Genomic DNA, 17,000 nt, shown 5'->3' with positions numbered 1-17,000 from the left:
ACACAATCCCTGGATAAGAAATGTTGTCTTGTTGGTAATCTGGGAGAAAACAGAACAGCAGCTAAAGGCCAGCTTAAAAAAGTTCCCAACCATATTTCTACACCCTCTCTCGTTATGAATTTTGCTTCTCACAAATTTCAATGTGTTGGCAGAGAGGAGACCAGATAAATGACAGCACTGTTGATGCTACTGACGTGATATGGAAACAACCAATTGTAATGCATTTTTCACAAAGCATGGTTTTAGTTGTGAGAAAATGCTACCAGCAATAAAAGGCTATTATAGTGAAAGCACATGCAAGTCTTCTTGCATGATATATGTAAGTGCACAATTGTTTCAGCAAAATAGTTAGAGTTAGGGGTTAGGGTTAGGGTTATGGTTAGGTTTAGATATCATTGTAATTGTGTGTAAGTACACATGTATTTACTTAGTAACTCCTATGTAAATACACAGTAATTAGAGACACAAGGTAAAGTTTTACCCAATTTTGACCCAAAGTCATTTTAAGGTATGTTCAGTACATTGGCATTGATACATGTCATAACTAAAATCCTGTTCATGACAAGAACTGGTATATTTAAAGATATATTAAATTAGTACAGTACTAAGGAGAGAATAATTATGCAAGTCATATCAGCACAGTGCAAAGTAATTAAAACAGACTGTTAAAATACCAGTGGAAGGGGAACTTTTTCGATTCATTTTTTCAATAGATGTTCTTCATACCACTAATAAAATCTTATTCTAACATATCTTTCCTCTAAACCATTCCCTACCTATGCAACATGGATATACTACAAAAGAGGAAGCTTGAAAATTCACTGGCAAGCCTCAGCTCTGGTAATGTTAGTGCACTGCGTTATGCAGCTTATTCTATTGGACACCCACTGCAGTGCATTCACCCTTGACTGTGTGTCGCATTGGCATTTATAATCATTGGGCTCTTTTACACTGAAGCTTCATGTGTCAGGACAGGAACAGTTCTTTTTCTTTGGCGGGGGGGGGGGGGGGGGGGGGATTTACCAAGTACTGGCAGTGATGCTTTCAAATATTCTTCAACGTTGGTTCAAGTGGCCCCCCTTTGTGAAGCAGCCTTTTGTTTTCTGCAGGTTTATTTATTTTTTGCCCAGTGTCTTATGAAGTGCTTGAGAGAGGTAATCTGGGTCTGATTCCTCTGTAGAAAGTGAATTTCATCATTGCGGGGCTGATGCAGTTGGCACAGTAAGCCCTGGATGTACCTCTCCCTGGAAGAGAGCTGCAGACATGACAGGTGGAACCACAGCATCTAAACCTTTGCACTCTCGCATTCTATACATCTCGAAAAGCAAACATGAAAATAGATATATATTTACTGCTCAGGCTGTTCAAACAGGGCTGTCACCTCATTCTATTACTTGTTCAGATCCTGGTATCATGTGCCTGCATGCTATTTGTTGCAATGTGCATTGTGCTATACTCACAGGCTTACTCTGTACAAATCAAGTGCACCCTTGAGAAATGTATTCTCTGATATCACTATCCATTTTCTAACTCAGTTTGGCCAGTGTGTGTCCATTGAAATACAGTGGATCAAATCTAGTTATTTGACATTTCATTAAAAAAAATAAACATTCATAGAAATGTTCTGCTGGTACACTTTTGCATGCATATCTTGCACATCCGTGCATTAATTTCTTTCCAAATTACTTGCGTTATCCTTTCATTTGTATTGTACATTTGTTTAAGTGCCAAGACAAGTGAACAATAGGGGCCTGTTTAGCTGTCATTGTGATCTAGGCTGAAGTCAGGAGAGGCAGTTTAAGCACTGATATGCACACTTTTATTAACAAAATAAATCCATTGAACAAAAATACAAAACAAAATCATAATGGCTATAGTGGTGGAAAGGGATTATAAACACACACGTCATGCTTCTCTGTGCTGAGCTGAGGGGCTGTCTCCCAGCTCCTCCTTTATATAGGTGGTCAGGTTAAATTGGCAATTAATTAGCCTGTTTAAATTGACCACATCCTCACATGTTTTTTCTTTCTTTCTCCCTCCAATTAGCAAAGACCTCCATTCAAACACACACAGCATCGTTCACACACACAGCATCGTTCACACACACAGCATCGTTCACACACACAGCATCGTTCACACACAGTATCGTTCACACACACAGCTTTATTCACACAGACAGCATCGTTCACACACAGCATCGTTCACACACACAGCATCGTTCACACACACAGCATCGTTCACACACAGTATCGTTCACACACACAGCTTTATTCACACAGACAGCATCGTTCACACACAGCATCGTTCACACAGCATCATTTACACACACAGCATCGTTCACACACAGCATCATTCACACACAGCATCGTTCAAACACACAGCATCGTTCAAACAGACAGCATCGTTCAAACAGACAGCATCGTTCACACACAGCATCATTCACACACAGCATCATTCACACACAGCATCGTTCACACACACATCATCGTTCACACACAGTATCGCAGTCTGACCTCTAGCCCCTTAGATGTTTTGTGCTTTTGAGGAGTTCGTTTTCTTGAAGATAAGTGACCTTATTATTTCATTACAAAGGAACCATGCGGCAAAATGCACTGATGTCCTGTAACTCGACTAATCCGATTCTATCCTGATCTTTTGGAGGACTGCCAGACAAGCTTTTCTGTATGACTCCTTCTAGCAAGGGGGTAATAATGAAACCAACACTACCATATACAGTTAGGCAGCGTGTTATTCCAGTCATAGCAATTAATACTGAATGGATGGGGAACAGTCTGTTACCAACCAATAAAAAAGCTGGCAGCCCAGATGCTTCCATTCATCAAGTTTTCTTCGTTCTCTTTCAAACATTTTTGAAACATTTAATTCAGTTACTCATTTTACAGAGAATGTGATTTTGGTCTGAGAATAAGTACTACTACTACTCGGGGCGGTTAACAATGTTCGCTTGATCGCCAAATCCCAAGTCTCTTATTAATGAATTGCGCTTCCCTTCTTCTGGGTGATGTGCGTTTCATTTCCCCCACTCTCACGTGACACTGGCACATCAACAATGCCATTCATCCCATTTGTTTAATAGGCTGAAGCTGGGCCGTGCTCGCTCAAAAATGCGAGCGCCCAAATCTGCCGTGCATATGTGCAGTAGCAGCCAGCCGTGAGCCAGGACTGGCTATGATTGGATTAAAAATGTCTGGATGGAGTGCAGCCGGTTAGTGAACACAGTGATCAGGTGATCAGCGCGTATGTGTCAAGACAACAAAGGCTATAAATATGAGCAGAACGACTTCGTCTCTTCTCAGTCTTACATGGTGTGTTACTTTGCGGAAATACAGAAAAAGTTTAAGCTGTTTAAATATTAAAATAAAAGTCACAAGTCTAATTATCTTTGTCTAACTTCGTCTAACTTGAAATTGATGTCATTTGTCTTTTTTGTTCAGCAATGCTTTATCTTAAGCTCAGTAATATCTTTCTTTTTAATTTACCGACCACAACTGCCTGTTTGGCGTAATTGGTTATTAAATATACTGTACAGTATATATGTATTATTTTAATATATATATATTAATCTTATTGATAGGCATGTTGTTTTTTTTACGTGTTTTTAAATTACTTTTTTTTTTACTGTTTGTAGCTGATCAGACTTTTATTAGGTCTATATAAATTATCTGCTGGCTCCTGAAAATAAAATAACAAATCTATTTCATTGTTAATTACAGTGATTTTTTTTTTGTTTGTTTGTTTGTTTTTTCCCTTGGCCTTAATTGTGTCTTCCATTTAAGGTCTTATTTTTCCCTGTTCTTGGTTTTTGACCTTGGGATTGATTTAGATAATAAAGTAATTGAAAAATTTGCCACAATAAGACATCGCAGAGCAAACTTTTTGTATTGCTTCCAACAACAAACAGATCCACAGGACAGTGCATCTGTGGCTCCCTGGAACCCACACCCTCATCTACATCTGAGGTGTGGACACCCACAAAATTTGGCCAAATGTTTCTGCATTAAATATAGTCTGCTCTTGCTCTAAATGTTGCCATTCTTTTTATATGGCTGGAGGAGGAGAGGGAGGTAACAGTGTACTGAGGTCAGTGTCTGCAGAAAGAAACGCTTTGCAATGCAATAAATCATTCTAAACCCTTCTAATGACATGCTGCTGCTGCTGCTGCTGCTGAAATATTAAGGTTAAAAGGCGAAGGTCACTGGCACTCCATATCAGACTGGGAAAGAGACGTTTTTCACGGCCAGTCGAGAGACATAACCAGACACAATGTACAGTGCCATTTACAGGCAACCTAAAAATAATGAGCAGTGTTGGTTTCACCTTATGGGTTTTGTATGGCTCTCAATATAACATTTTCCAAAGAAAGCACTGTGCTTGCATCCCTATGCACCCAAAAATAGCACATTGTCTTTGACTAAATATTTTCACTGCATTGAAAAAAAAACAAAAAAACGATGACTTCATTTGCAGACGAGATTGCACAATAAGCACACAGGACCACCTAGAACACAAATTCGTCTGTCGAAGGCAGAAGCAATTGTAAACTGTGATGCTGTCTGATTTATCACAATGCTTTATAGCAGGGCTTTGGGAGGTATTGCCATTTGCAGTATAATCTGTGGAAAATGCAGTGTTTTATAGAAAGAAAGGAGAGAGGCTGATTAATCAATGAAAACCTCAATGGGCATGCCACTTAAAATACCTTATACTGTATTATCCGCTTTGCAAGATAGTTCTCTGGAGTATTTAGAGCAGGGAATGCATTATAATTGTACAGGTAAAATAGTGTTTAAAAAAATGTGTACCAAAATTATAACAATTACAAATTAAACAGTACATGTAAGTATGGACAGTGTATTTCTATTTGTAAACATATTTAAAACACCCAGGGGGGTAATATTTGAATGATTTACATTGAACTGAACCTTATGATATCCATCAATATCCAGGATGTCAAAACAAGCTGTCTGATGTTACATACTGGAATGCAGAGCTGTTTTAGGCTTACATCAGATATCGTGCCATAGAAGAAAGACAGTGCTGTTGAAAACTACTCAACGCACAAAAAACATGAAAACTGCTGCCTATAATGTACTGTATTGTATCTGGCATACACCTGGCCTATTAGGTAGAATTATATCCTACTGCAGTCATGTGAAGTCATGTGATGTCAGCCTAAGTGTAACACGGTTCTTTATATAAAAGTGAATGCCAAGATATATAACTGCATGAATGTGCTATTCACCGACAAATAAAAAGAAAAGTTATGAAGTTTAACCATTTGAAAAGATATGATATGTGGTTGGAATTTGTTATTTTAATAGCATAGAAAATATCTAGATTTTCACCTTTGTTTAACCTGTAGCCTTAGACAGCAATAAACCCCTTTCTAAATAATGTCAGCATTATCATTTGGCTATTTTGGCAACTGCTGTAATAGCTTTAACCACAGGGAGCTGTGAACTGTAAGAACAAATCCATTAAGGGATGAAGTACTGCAGATCCCACCGCCCCACCAATTACTGTACAGGGAAGTTAGGTGACTCAGTGCATTGAGTCCTTGAGGGTACCTGGACCAGACTACTATAACCTGTGCAATATATAATTGCAATTACAGTGTTGTGCTTTATTTATCGCTGCCTGATTTGGCCTATTATATCTGCTGCCAATTTCCACTTTTGAAAAGCCAGTAATTAAAAAAAAACAGAAACCCATAATGGGTTTGGAAATGATTTTGGCACTGCATGTGTATAGTCATGATTGATATTCTCTGAAGCCTCTTCCTCTTAATCTGTGCTTGCTTTACAAAGGGATTCAAAAGAGGTTGCATGCCATAGTGTTGTGAGCACAGCCAATGCCATGTGGTTCTAAGAGCAACGTCGGTGTTGCTCAGACACAAGCAGTTTCTGAGAAAAGGTGAAACTGCAACTGCAACTGATGCACCCTTGAAATGGACACTGTCTACTGTACCCCCCCCCCCCCCCCCCCCCACACACACACACACACTTCTGAGCCATCTGCCAGAAGACGCAGGGTAGCTACAGTAAGAGGCTCATAGTGTGGCCTTAGACAGTATTCATGAGTAAAAAGTGCCTTTATCCTCAAAGGATACTAATAGCAGGCATTTTCTGTTGTCCAACTAGAGCACTGTTTTGCCAGTGATTCTATTTTCAGTTGGAGCTGACAATCAGCTGAGATGCTGCTACATGCCTTGGAGGAACCACCATTGCCAAGCCACGTTTTCTTGAGGGGTGCCCTTGTACCCCAAGCTGAACCAGATTAGTCCCAATTCAACTCTTTATACTGCAACCTTCTGAGCAGGTTTTTCACAGCAGAATGATTCTCTTCACTGTGAATTGAAATAAGCACCCATTCACCCCCACCCCCCTCCTTTTTCTTATGATTTTCTAATTCATGTAAACCTTTCCAAACTACTCAGCTGTCACTGCTATGCACTGCTTTTTTTTATTCCGATGAGGCAGCAGGAATAGCTCTTTACACATTTGAAATTATAATAACCCATTGCAAGGGCAATAAACTTATGAAAACAAACCTTGCCTTTGTGTTAGATAGATTCCACACAGATAGTGGTGCTGAGTTTTGTTATCCCGGCACATTATGGCTCAGTGCTTAAGTCAAACCGCACAGCCTTTTTATTTTATGTAATGTGGTAGCATTGCAATTTTTGCAAGTATGGTTAACTGAGTATAGGACTGGGAGTTCAAATGCATGTCTAAGGCTTTCACAGGACGAGAAATCTGAAACACCTGCCACAACACTGTCAATAATGTGTTAACCCACCGTGGGCAGGCAGAATGATGCCGATTTGACTTGGCAGCGAATCTGCGTGATTCTTCTGGCGGGATGCCATTCCTCTTTGTCACCTCTAATTCCTATAGGCGAGTTGGGGGCAGAAATCTGTTTCAAAGTCTGCTCTCCAGAATGGCACATTTTTAATCATCACACAAGAATTTCCCTCTCATGCATAATTCCCTACCCCCTTAATAAACTAAACCAGTGGCCCATTCTTTAAATGGTAACATTTTAGTTTAGGAGTATGCTACAACCCTTTAGAAGCACACATTATAACAGGATTATAAAGGATGTTAGGTACAGTATGCGTTACTATCTATAGTGCAGTTAAAATGTCATTGTAATAACCTGTGAATTCTTGTTAATCATTTTTTTAAAGCCGTATATAACACACATATAGATGTTTTATATAGCGATCTTAAACTAAGGTTTGACTTTTTTTCTCTTGGGGCATTTATTTAGCTGCATTAACGTATTTCCTTCCTGGTATGATTAATGCATGCTAGGGGTGAACAAAGGGGCACATTAAAGTTAGGATGTGAGTATGCTGCCATCCCTATATTTCTAGAGTGGTTCAGATCTGTTAATTAACAATGCATTAATTGCACATTTTTTATAATATTACACCTATGTGCACGGATATAACTTGACATGGATGGATGTACATGTTGCTATAAAATGTCATACATTCCTAATCAGTTTTCCCCATATGGACAGGCAGAGGTCATAAATACTTACCCATTCCCCTTACTTCCTTCAGGTCCTTCAGCATCACCATTCAGTCCATGAAATATCGTACATAGCCAAGGACATCACGGATCATAGAGCCTTTGGTTATGTCTGCGGAAAGGAAGGGAATCACCGGTTTGTGGCAATAAAGACTGCACAGTCTGTAAGTATGCATCTCATTAGGGGTTCTGTGACAGTCACACAAATGAATTGTGGTTCAGGACTGAGTGGCATGCTTTTATATACAAGAAACTAAATCAAATACAAAACAATATACTGTACCTTTTAGCAGGGTTAGGAGTTTTTGCAACAGTCACCCACGCTGAGAGACATTCCCAGTAACTAGGACAGAGAGCAAAAGCATCTACTCTTCGTGAGTTCTGAGATGAACTAACAAGGAAACTAACCGGTCCACTTATATATAGATGGCAGGCTAAATTTGCAAAAAAAGAAAATGAACCAATTTAGTCTTCAGTTACCCTCCAATCAGGTGAGACGTAAACAATCTAGCCACATTCGCTCATGGCTGGCTAGCCTGCCTGCTGGAGGGGAACTAAACTGAATATTCTTATTAATACAAATATTTATAATGAGCAGGGCCTTTGTTTATACTGTAGTTAACCATTCTCTCTTTTAGTTTTACTGCTATTTAAACAGAAAAGTGAGTAACACAAAAATAAGAAACAAGTGTCAAAAAGGCAGAACTAATTCCAAGTTGGTAATGATTTTCCTCACAAGTAGATTACTGAGAGTTTGTGATAAAAGTTCCCAGAATTATGAATTATGTATAGATTGATGACTAGTTTTTGACATAATGTATCATTGTGTATGCTTCATGGAGCATTCTTGTTCTGGATGAAAGTCATGTATCCGTATCTCTGCGGAGCCTTGGAGTGGCAGAAAGCATCCTCTATGCATAGCTGCCTCTGCTCGCATGAAAAGAAAGCTGTTCAATTCCTTCTGTTCAAACAGTATCAGAGGCTGTTTATTATGTATTATATATGGGTACTTGACAGGCCTTTGACCAGGGCTTCTCATTTTTCATAATACTCTGTAGGGAGTCAAACCCTTCCAGGGCGCATGGGTCAGTGTGGCTGATCGTCTTTGACAAGTGCTGCAAGATTTCTGACATGTGCAAAACAGATGCAGTCTAGATTTGACGTCCCCATGTATGTGGCGGTAAAGTTTGCTGTTAGAAGTTTGAACTAGTGCTGAGACTCACAGCAAAATACTGTTGCACTACTGTATCGTTACTGTAGATAGGAAAAATGGCACTGGGTGCAATTAGGCTCACACCTTTCTTTCAGCTTTGCTAAGTCATTTCTTTATAATTTTTCTATAGTTGTAGTTCAGTGTTTTCTGGTCAGTTGACCACTTACCTCCTTTCATAAGTGATTGTGGGGATAGGCATTGCACTACGTATTAGCAAATGTTCTGTGTCCAAGTTTGAAAACATGGGCACTTCTTTATAGATAGCATCCCTTAAGTGTTTTCTGTGTTCGCCTTTTTTTGCTACTGTCAATTTACTGACGTTTGCTGTGGAGTAAATGTGTTTTCAAAGTTCCATGTGTTTCTACATATTTCAAAGGCTCACAAATAATTAAGAAGCTAACACATTCACTCGTAATCATGTAAGTACATGTAAATGAGCCTGAATAATTACCAATGGTTCCTGTTTTTACATGGTAATAACTGTGTAATTACATGGAAATGGACTTGTGAACAGCATCTTGTTACCTGTTGTAATTGCATGGTGGTATAGGCCAGGTCCATTTACAGTAGAGTAATTACACACATGTTCACCAGCAATTACCATGAAAGGGCAGGGGCAATTGTTAGTTACTCCATAGTGCTACCATAGCATGCTGATCTATATCATTTTTTTTGCACACATAGAATACATGTAGGGTTATAATCATTGGAATAGATGCAAGTCAGTTCATCAAGTCATCCTCCCAAATGTATTTGCTGTTTCTGTGTCCAAGCCTTTAAGTGTCAACTGTGTTTTGACATGCGCCTGTGTGTGATTACACTACCTGACATCTCATCTCTCTATTATTTGTTGGCTCACCAGATGTTGGAAACAGATACATTTGGGACCAATTCACACAAAAACCAGAGCTCTCCTCTAAACAGAACGTATAGTGTAGTGCCTTACACTGCAATACACTCTGGGGCATCTTGCATGTTGTAACCATCTGGAATCAATGCCCTCCGTGCTGCCACTTGTGTATGTATCATCTCCCCATTGTCAGTACCTTAATAGCAGGTTTCTCCAGCTCGCACTACATAACATCACACGCCACCTTCCAGACAAGACCAAGGACATGAGGGATAGATGAAAATTGATTTATCGTGATAAAATGTTTGGAGTTCTCTTTTTTATCATCTTCCCCCAGCAATACCGGCATCATTTGTCTGATTTTCTGTTGTCTTTAAAGTCACGTGATCCCCATAACTGCTCATAAGATGTGCTATGCCAGTAAAACAAGATGGAGGAAATGTCTGGTATTTATTCAGTCAGACCAGTCCACTCAGACCCTTTCTAAGTGGTGATCAGTCATCACGTCTCATGTGTTAAAGGGAAGATCCTTTTAAAACAATCATGACTTAAATCTTTTCGCCCCTGTTACCCTGACATCTCTTGATCAGTGTTTGAATATAGTTATGTCTAATAAGTCATCCATTTTCCATTGGACAGTAAAATAGGGATACTGGACCTTTTTTTGTTTTCTTTTTTTTCCCCCTTCGATTCAGAGTTAGTTGTAATGTTTTAGGTGTCCAGCAGGTGGAGTCAGTGTATTGTAATTATCAGCATCCATTTGGTGGCTTGATTCACTTTGAACCCGGTTGCCAGTCTGCCACCATATTCAGTACAGTAGGTTAGGGTAGTGTGGTTAACACATCAACATGCATACAGTATTGTGCTCTTGTCTGTTTTATAACAGCTAATCCAAGCTTTTTGTTTGTGATTATATATCTGAAAGTAAAACAAGATGTTGTGCTCCAGCCAGCAGTCCAAAAATCTCTTATCTTCCAGGCCGAGCCGGTAATACTTGATCTGAGAGATCTCTTCCAACTCATCTATGAGCTCAAGCAGAGGGAAGAGATGGAGAAGAAAGCACAGAAGGATAAACAGTGTGAGCAAGCAGTGTACCAGGTAACCCATGCAAACACCTTCACACCCAGACAAGCAGTGTACCAGGTAACCCATGCAAACACACCTTCACACCCAGACAAGCAGTGTACCAGGTAACCCATGCAAACACACCTTCACACCCAGACAAGCAGTGTACCAGGTAACCCATCAAACACACTTTCACACCCAGACAAGCAGTGTACCAGGTAACCCACGCACACACATCTTCACACCTAAACAAGCCTCTGATTTGGACCTCATCTTCTGAATATGGATTGATGAGTGGTATACGTATCGAGAGCATGCCAAATAGTAATGGAATATCAATATGCACTAAAAACAGAGAAAGTTGATAAACTCAGCTCACACCTTCTGCAGATTCTTCTTTCTGATCGTTTTACCGGTGACCCTCTCAGGGATCGGTTGCACAATCATCTGATATTCACTCGACACATTATTAATATGAAAAGCTGCATAGAAATATTATGCATGTACACAGTAAAAAAATAACAAAATACCTATAAATGCACAGTCACTGCACTTCATCTATTAAGCACAAACACAAATAGATAAACAAACAGGTAGCTTGGAACTCCTTCTGTATACACTGAAGCATGACCCCACAACGGTTCCAAAAGAATTAGATATGAAAACGATATTTAAAGACTGCTACTGATAGGCTGCATAATTAATCCTGTAAGATATCAGTGACTGCCTCCTTCTTCAGCTTCTGAGAATTTTTTAAAAATTATTTTATTCAGACACGCTTTTTATTTTCAGCCTTAATGTGTCTGCCAGCTGTTAGATCTTGCTGGGTGATCTGTGTCACACACCTCGTACATTTAAATGACACAATCTGTCAGACAGCAGCCTCTTCAGCGGCGGGAATGAAATGAGCACTCCTTGTAAGAATAACATTTTAATATTCAAACCCTTAAGAAGCAGCACTGAGCTCCTGTCTGGTCCTCTGAGAGTCTTCTTTAAGTTTTCTGACCTTCTCTCTTTGTCTTTCTGTTGATTCAATCTCTGCCACTTCTACTTCTTAACTCGCTTTCGCAAAGACCATTTTGGAGGACGATGTGGAGGATCCTGTGTACCAGGTAACTTCTGAAGCGTTGTGTTGTCGTGTCGTGTCGTGTCGTGTCGTGTCGTGTTGTGTTGTGTCGTATCAAGTTGCTTTGCTTTAAGCAAAAAAAAAAAAGAAAAAGTTCCCTTGTTAGGCATTTACACTCATTAAAATAACCGCTCATTTTTCTTTTCTTTGAAAATGAATATCATTTCTTCATCCTTCCTTTATTGTTTATATAGTGGCCATTAAAGTAATGTATTACATTTCACATCAGAGTTTTGATATTATTTAAGTAACACCACTACCATGTTATGTATCCCTATATTATCATGGCTAATAGAGGCGTAGTCCACTGTTCGTTCATCCACATGCCTTACATTACTGAATACAATGGCCAGTACCATCCACTGTATATGGCGGGCTTTAACTAGCTGACTCTTTAAAATAGATAGAATTAACATTGGTTCTCTATATATGTATTAATTAACAGTACAGTAGACTGGGCCCAGGTCAGAGACCCATTGCAAGGGCAAACATTTTTCATTCATGTGGCTGCTTAAAAAACAGCCATAAGTTAACGTAGGTGCCTCCGAATAAGAAATGTCAAGGAACTAGAAAAAATAAAAAATCTTCTGCTTACATCTGATTTTTTCTTGCTGTAATTAATCACCAGTCAAGCATACGTGACAGTCCAGTACAACAGATTCTTTGCATAGCAGTTTGAGCCATTTCACGTTTTACAAGCTGAGTGATCAAGCTTTACTCACTCAAACTGCAATGAGAGTTTGTATTATTTCCATTCCTGCTGTCAGATATACCACCACATACTTATTATATAATTATGATCTGAAGATTCATAAAGTACCAAGCAATGAACAATTGTGCTTTCCAATAAAGTGGTTGTCCCTGTGCTGCTTCTTCCTTTGATGTGAATGTGTGTTCAGTGCTGGCCTGTGCTTGTTTCGATCTTGTTTATCAATCACTTTGTGGTTTCCTACTGTTTTTCTCTTTGCCCTCTTCCTTCTGTGCTGCCGATGTAATAGTACATTGTGTTTGAGGCTGGACATGAACCAATCCGTGAACCAGAATCAGAGGAGAACATTTATCAGGTACTAAAATAACCATTTTAAATGAGCTAATGTCACGGTGTCTTATAGACAGGCGGCTGAGGGCGACACGTCTTTATTGAAAAACATTGGCTTGGGGGGAGACTGATCAACAAGTTGCAGGGGGCTGGGTTTCGGTTTCACAGTGTCTGACATTGTTTGTTCCTCTTCAGCACTATCTGATCTAGCTATTTAGTACCACTTTAAAAACCCCCAAAACTGTTTACCAGTTTAGCCTTTATGTTACCTGCTGTAGTTCAGGCATTTTGCTTGACTGCGGAAGCACCAAACTGCCCTCTGCTTGGGCTAGGGATCGACCTTCGTACACAATTTGGTTTAAAGCATTGCCAGTCTTGTATGTGCTCCATTTTAAATGGCACAACGTACAGCGCGTTTGCATGATAACTTCAAACTACCTGTCTTATACTTTCCTGAATAGCGGGTAGGCGCAGTGCAAGAACCTTATCTACCTGACAGTACTTCTACTGTATACAAATATTTATGTCATTGCTATGCTTATAGAAAAAAACAACACTGGGTCAACAGTGCCATATACAACGCTACAGCCCTACCCTGACATTACACTTTAGTTACCAGTTTAAAAATGTACCACATCTACCTAGGGCACACTTCTATGATTCAGATGGTAGTCGTCTCATAGAACTACATACCATACATAGATTTGTATAGTAACTCTCCGACTCCCAAAGGGTTTTTGTGCTACATGCCTGTACTAAATAATGTAGTGAAGAGTATAGTAACTACTGTACTACAGTACATTAGTAGTTCATCTATATTGAGCTTTTTGTTATTTTTGCTGCGTTTTATATGAATATGCATCAGTTTAACATCTGTCAGTTGAAAGTCACATCTTTCTTCTTAAACTGTGTTTTTTTGAGAACGATCTTGGTTGCGTTATTATTAGAGCTCCAATCATAGTAGTAAGAGTTACTGCGCTTCCGAACATACGATCCAAAAAAATTAAATGAATATTCCAATTGTGTAATGTTTCCACAGCAACAGGCAGAGGCAGAGCAAAGGTTAAAAATCCTAAACCAAGGTTTCATGGTGTGGATAGTCAAGCTGATTGAGACGAGTTTAAATCCAATTGAGCCCTATCGAGCATGAACACAATGGGACCCAAATGAATCAGTTTAAATTGTATTTGATGATTTCAATTGGGTTAGGTGCGATTGCAGCCTGTGTTTCAATTACTCGTTGTGCTCAACAAAAGAGTAATGTGCGTGCATATTTATTTATTTATTTATTTATTTGCATTTTTATAGCGCTTTTTATAAGAAGTATCTCAAAGCAGAGTACAGTACAAAAATCAAACAACAATACATTTGTAAAACATATTACACATCTATCACAGTCATTTAAATAACATATTCAAACAGTATAATAAAAATATATATACATATACACACACATCCATACATAGATAAATATACTTACATACACACATCCATCATCATAATAATAATAATAATAATAATAATAATAATAATAATAATAATAATAATAATGCAACAATATGAAAGTTACATTAAAACCCACTAAGACAAGAAAGCCATTTTATAAAACTAATTTTCCAGTCTTGACTTAAGCTGTAACGGTCCCAGCTTCCCTGATAGACACAAGCAGAGCATTTCACAGGAGCTTTACAAGAAAAAGCCTTACCTCCCATGAGCAAGTATAATGTATAATGGTCTCAGTTTGGCTACAACTGAAAATAGAGACAATGCTCAATACACAATATGAATGAATTTCCTGAGCTATAAACAACTTTTTCTTGCTTCCAAAATTATGTTTCTATGTCAGATTTTACATACAACTGGAAACTTTTAGTGTAAAAATGATGGTGTCAATATTGGGATCTATCCCAGCACTAGAGCTCAAATAAAAAACGTGTTTCTGTTGGCAAAAACTTGCCCATTTCAGGGCTCAGCCATGTGTGCAAACAACTTGGCTCTCGCTCTCTTCTTGAGATTAATCTTTGACACTGCTTGGTCTTTACATAAAAGGTACAGTTCACACAGATATAACTATAAATATTGATAGATATCTGGGGGAGACGAGAGAAAGAGAATAGCACGACAATGGCAAACAAATAAATGGGTTTTCTTAAAAAGATCAGAATATGTCCCCTGCAGTGTTTTTGATCTGTAAAGTTTATCAAACACATCCTTGATATTTAATACAGCGTGAGTGGCATGTTGTCTATTTAACATGGCCGCGTTTGTGGACCTTTGAGCTCGGGTATATATCTCCACATGTGCAGAGTCATGCTTTACACCATGGGGGAATGCATTTTGAATGCATTTTGCACCTTTTTTTATGAAAGCCAATTTGATAACACCTTGACACTTTTGAGACCTCAAAAACTAGTTTTGTAACATCATTTTTTCTATTGCCATTAAGAAGAAAGACTTTGAAAAATCTGCCTCCCTCCATGCTGGTGTATGCACTTCTATTAGAGAAAACAACAAAACTTGAAAAAAATACAAAATGGTCTTTCTGATAGTAATTATTAATACATAACTATATACTTTAGAGTGCCTTGCAACTGTTACACAACTGCTATCAGCAGCCTATCTTTAAACCATCTTGAAAAAAGGCATCTGCTGTGATACAGTTGGGCGGCATGTCTGTTGAGGCTGCATAGATGCTGCTCTGGAAGATGACGTGTTGTTTACTTATTTTTGACTTGACTGATTACAAATCCAGGTCCCCAAAAGTCAGCAGAAGGAAGGGGTCTATGATGTTCCAAAGCGGCAAACAGTGAGTGTAGGTGTCGTCATTGTGTTCATCGGTACCTCGAGGCAAACCTCTCAAGTGCTCCGAGTCATGTGGAACGTCCCGCATAGGGACTGTAGTTTCACATTATGTTCCATATGGGATTTGACTGCTTCCCATTAACTTCAGCTTCTGGGCTCCCAGTGAGTCTTGGCTTGGCTCCATATTCAGCTGTGAGCATTCACAACGGGACTCACGGTTCAGTGGGGTGTGCCTCTAGCACACAGGGGTGCAATAACAGATCAGCTGCTGCATTTCAAATTTCAAACATCACCATCAGCTCAAAAACTGCAAAGGAATGTAGCATTCCAGTTGGGACAGAAAGAAAAGAAAGAACGTGCATAAATATGGTTCTTCGGAGGTTTGCGCCGGGTTGCTTGTCATAACTGCATGCTGCGTGGTGGTAGTGTGGGGGTAAAGGTATGTTTCCAAACACTGCCCATTTTAAGGAGATAGCAAGCCTTCTGACTTCTGACAAATGAAAGTTTTTGTTTGTTTGTTTGTTTGTTTTTGTATTCCGAACTCCTTTGCTTTCAAATTAGAAAAAAGACTTTCCTTTTAATTCCTGGTGATATTTCTCGTAGCTGTCAAAGCTTTCTTTGTAAGCAATCATCAAAGTGTTGGCGGAGTATCTCGCTTGCCTTTTCACGGCTCTTGTTCAGTTTCTATACTAGTGTGAGAACGAAGTTGCACTATTTCCCTGCCCCTTTGTTCAGCGGCAATGCATTGCCCTATAGACTTTTCAAACTCTGAGAAATCTCAACAGGAATTCAAATATGTCTATAAAATAAGGGTTCATGACAGAGTTCCTCAAAGCGACAATTGATAATTTATGTTATTATCACTAAGATGATTCCTGCGTTAGTTTACTATTCCAGTTGGGTATAGGGTGGCAGTTGCATTCCCTTAATGAATCGTCATTTAACCTTGAACTTGCTATCTCTTTAAATGGGCTTAATGTAGTCAAGCTTTAGTTGCAGCTGCACTTAGTGTTGCTATTGCTGATTTGTAGATGGAGACTGAATGTGCTACATCAGGCTGACTGCTCGGAGCTCTCTTTCTCACATCCTCATTTAAATTAAATGTTCTTTCCTTGCCTACATGCTTTCTGTTTGTTTAAAGTACTGCATTTTTCAGACCAGCCATTACCTACTGGTGTCAGACACATGCATTAAAAAAAGCATTGTGCTTGCAAGTAACTCTGAAGCTGCTTATGCAAATAGAATTTCTTGAATCGTAAGTAGATTTTGTTGGTATAAGAATTTATTATCTTGTCATGTTATTATAAACAATGAAGAGGCAGGCTTACTTTTGACTATTCAGATAA

General features: G+C 38.9%; 1 protein-coding gene across 16 annotated transcripts in view; it reads left to right on the top strand.

Annotated features, from left to right (window-relative positions):
• Window positions 1-17,000, top strand: part of LOC117416938 (disabled homolog 1-like) — a 177,284-nt gene that overhangs the window by 146,645 nt on the left and 13,639 nt on the right. For 7 of the 16 annotated variants that reach the window (XM_059035130.1, XM_034028439.3, XM_059035133.1 and 4 more), the window contains 5 exons: window positions 7,592-7,723; window positions 10,601-10,720; window positions 11,761-11,799; window positions 12,812-12,877; window positions 15,605-15,664. In XM_059035130.1, the coding sequence (XP_058891113.1) occupies window positions 7,592-7,723; window positions 10,601-10,720; window positions 11,761-11,799; window positions 12,812-12,877; window positions 15,605-15,664 (417 nt within the window). The remainder of the gene's footprint in view (window positions 1-7,591; window positions 7,724-10,600; window positions 10,721-11,760; window positions 11,800-12,811; window positions 12,878-15,604; window positions 15,665-17,000) is intronic. The other 9 variants (XM_034028442.3, XM_059035132.1, XM_059035135.1 and 6 more) reach the window with 6 other exon arrangements.

The sequence above is a fragment of the Acipenser ruthenus genome, chromosome 12 (assembly GCF_902713425.1).
Source record: "Acipenser ruthenus chromosome 12, fAciRut3.2 maternal haplotype, whole genome shotgun sequence".
Lineage (NCBI taxonomy): Eukaryota > Metazoa > Chordata > Actinopteri > Acipenseriformes > Acipenseridae > Acipenser > Acipenser ruthenus.
This window is presented reverse-complemented; position numbering and strand designations above follow the sequence as displayed.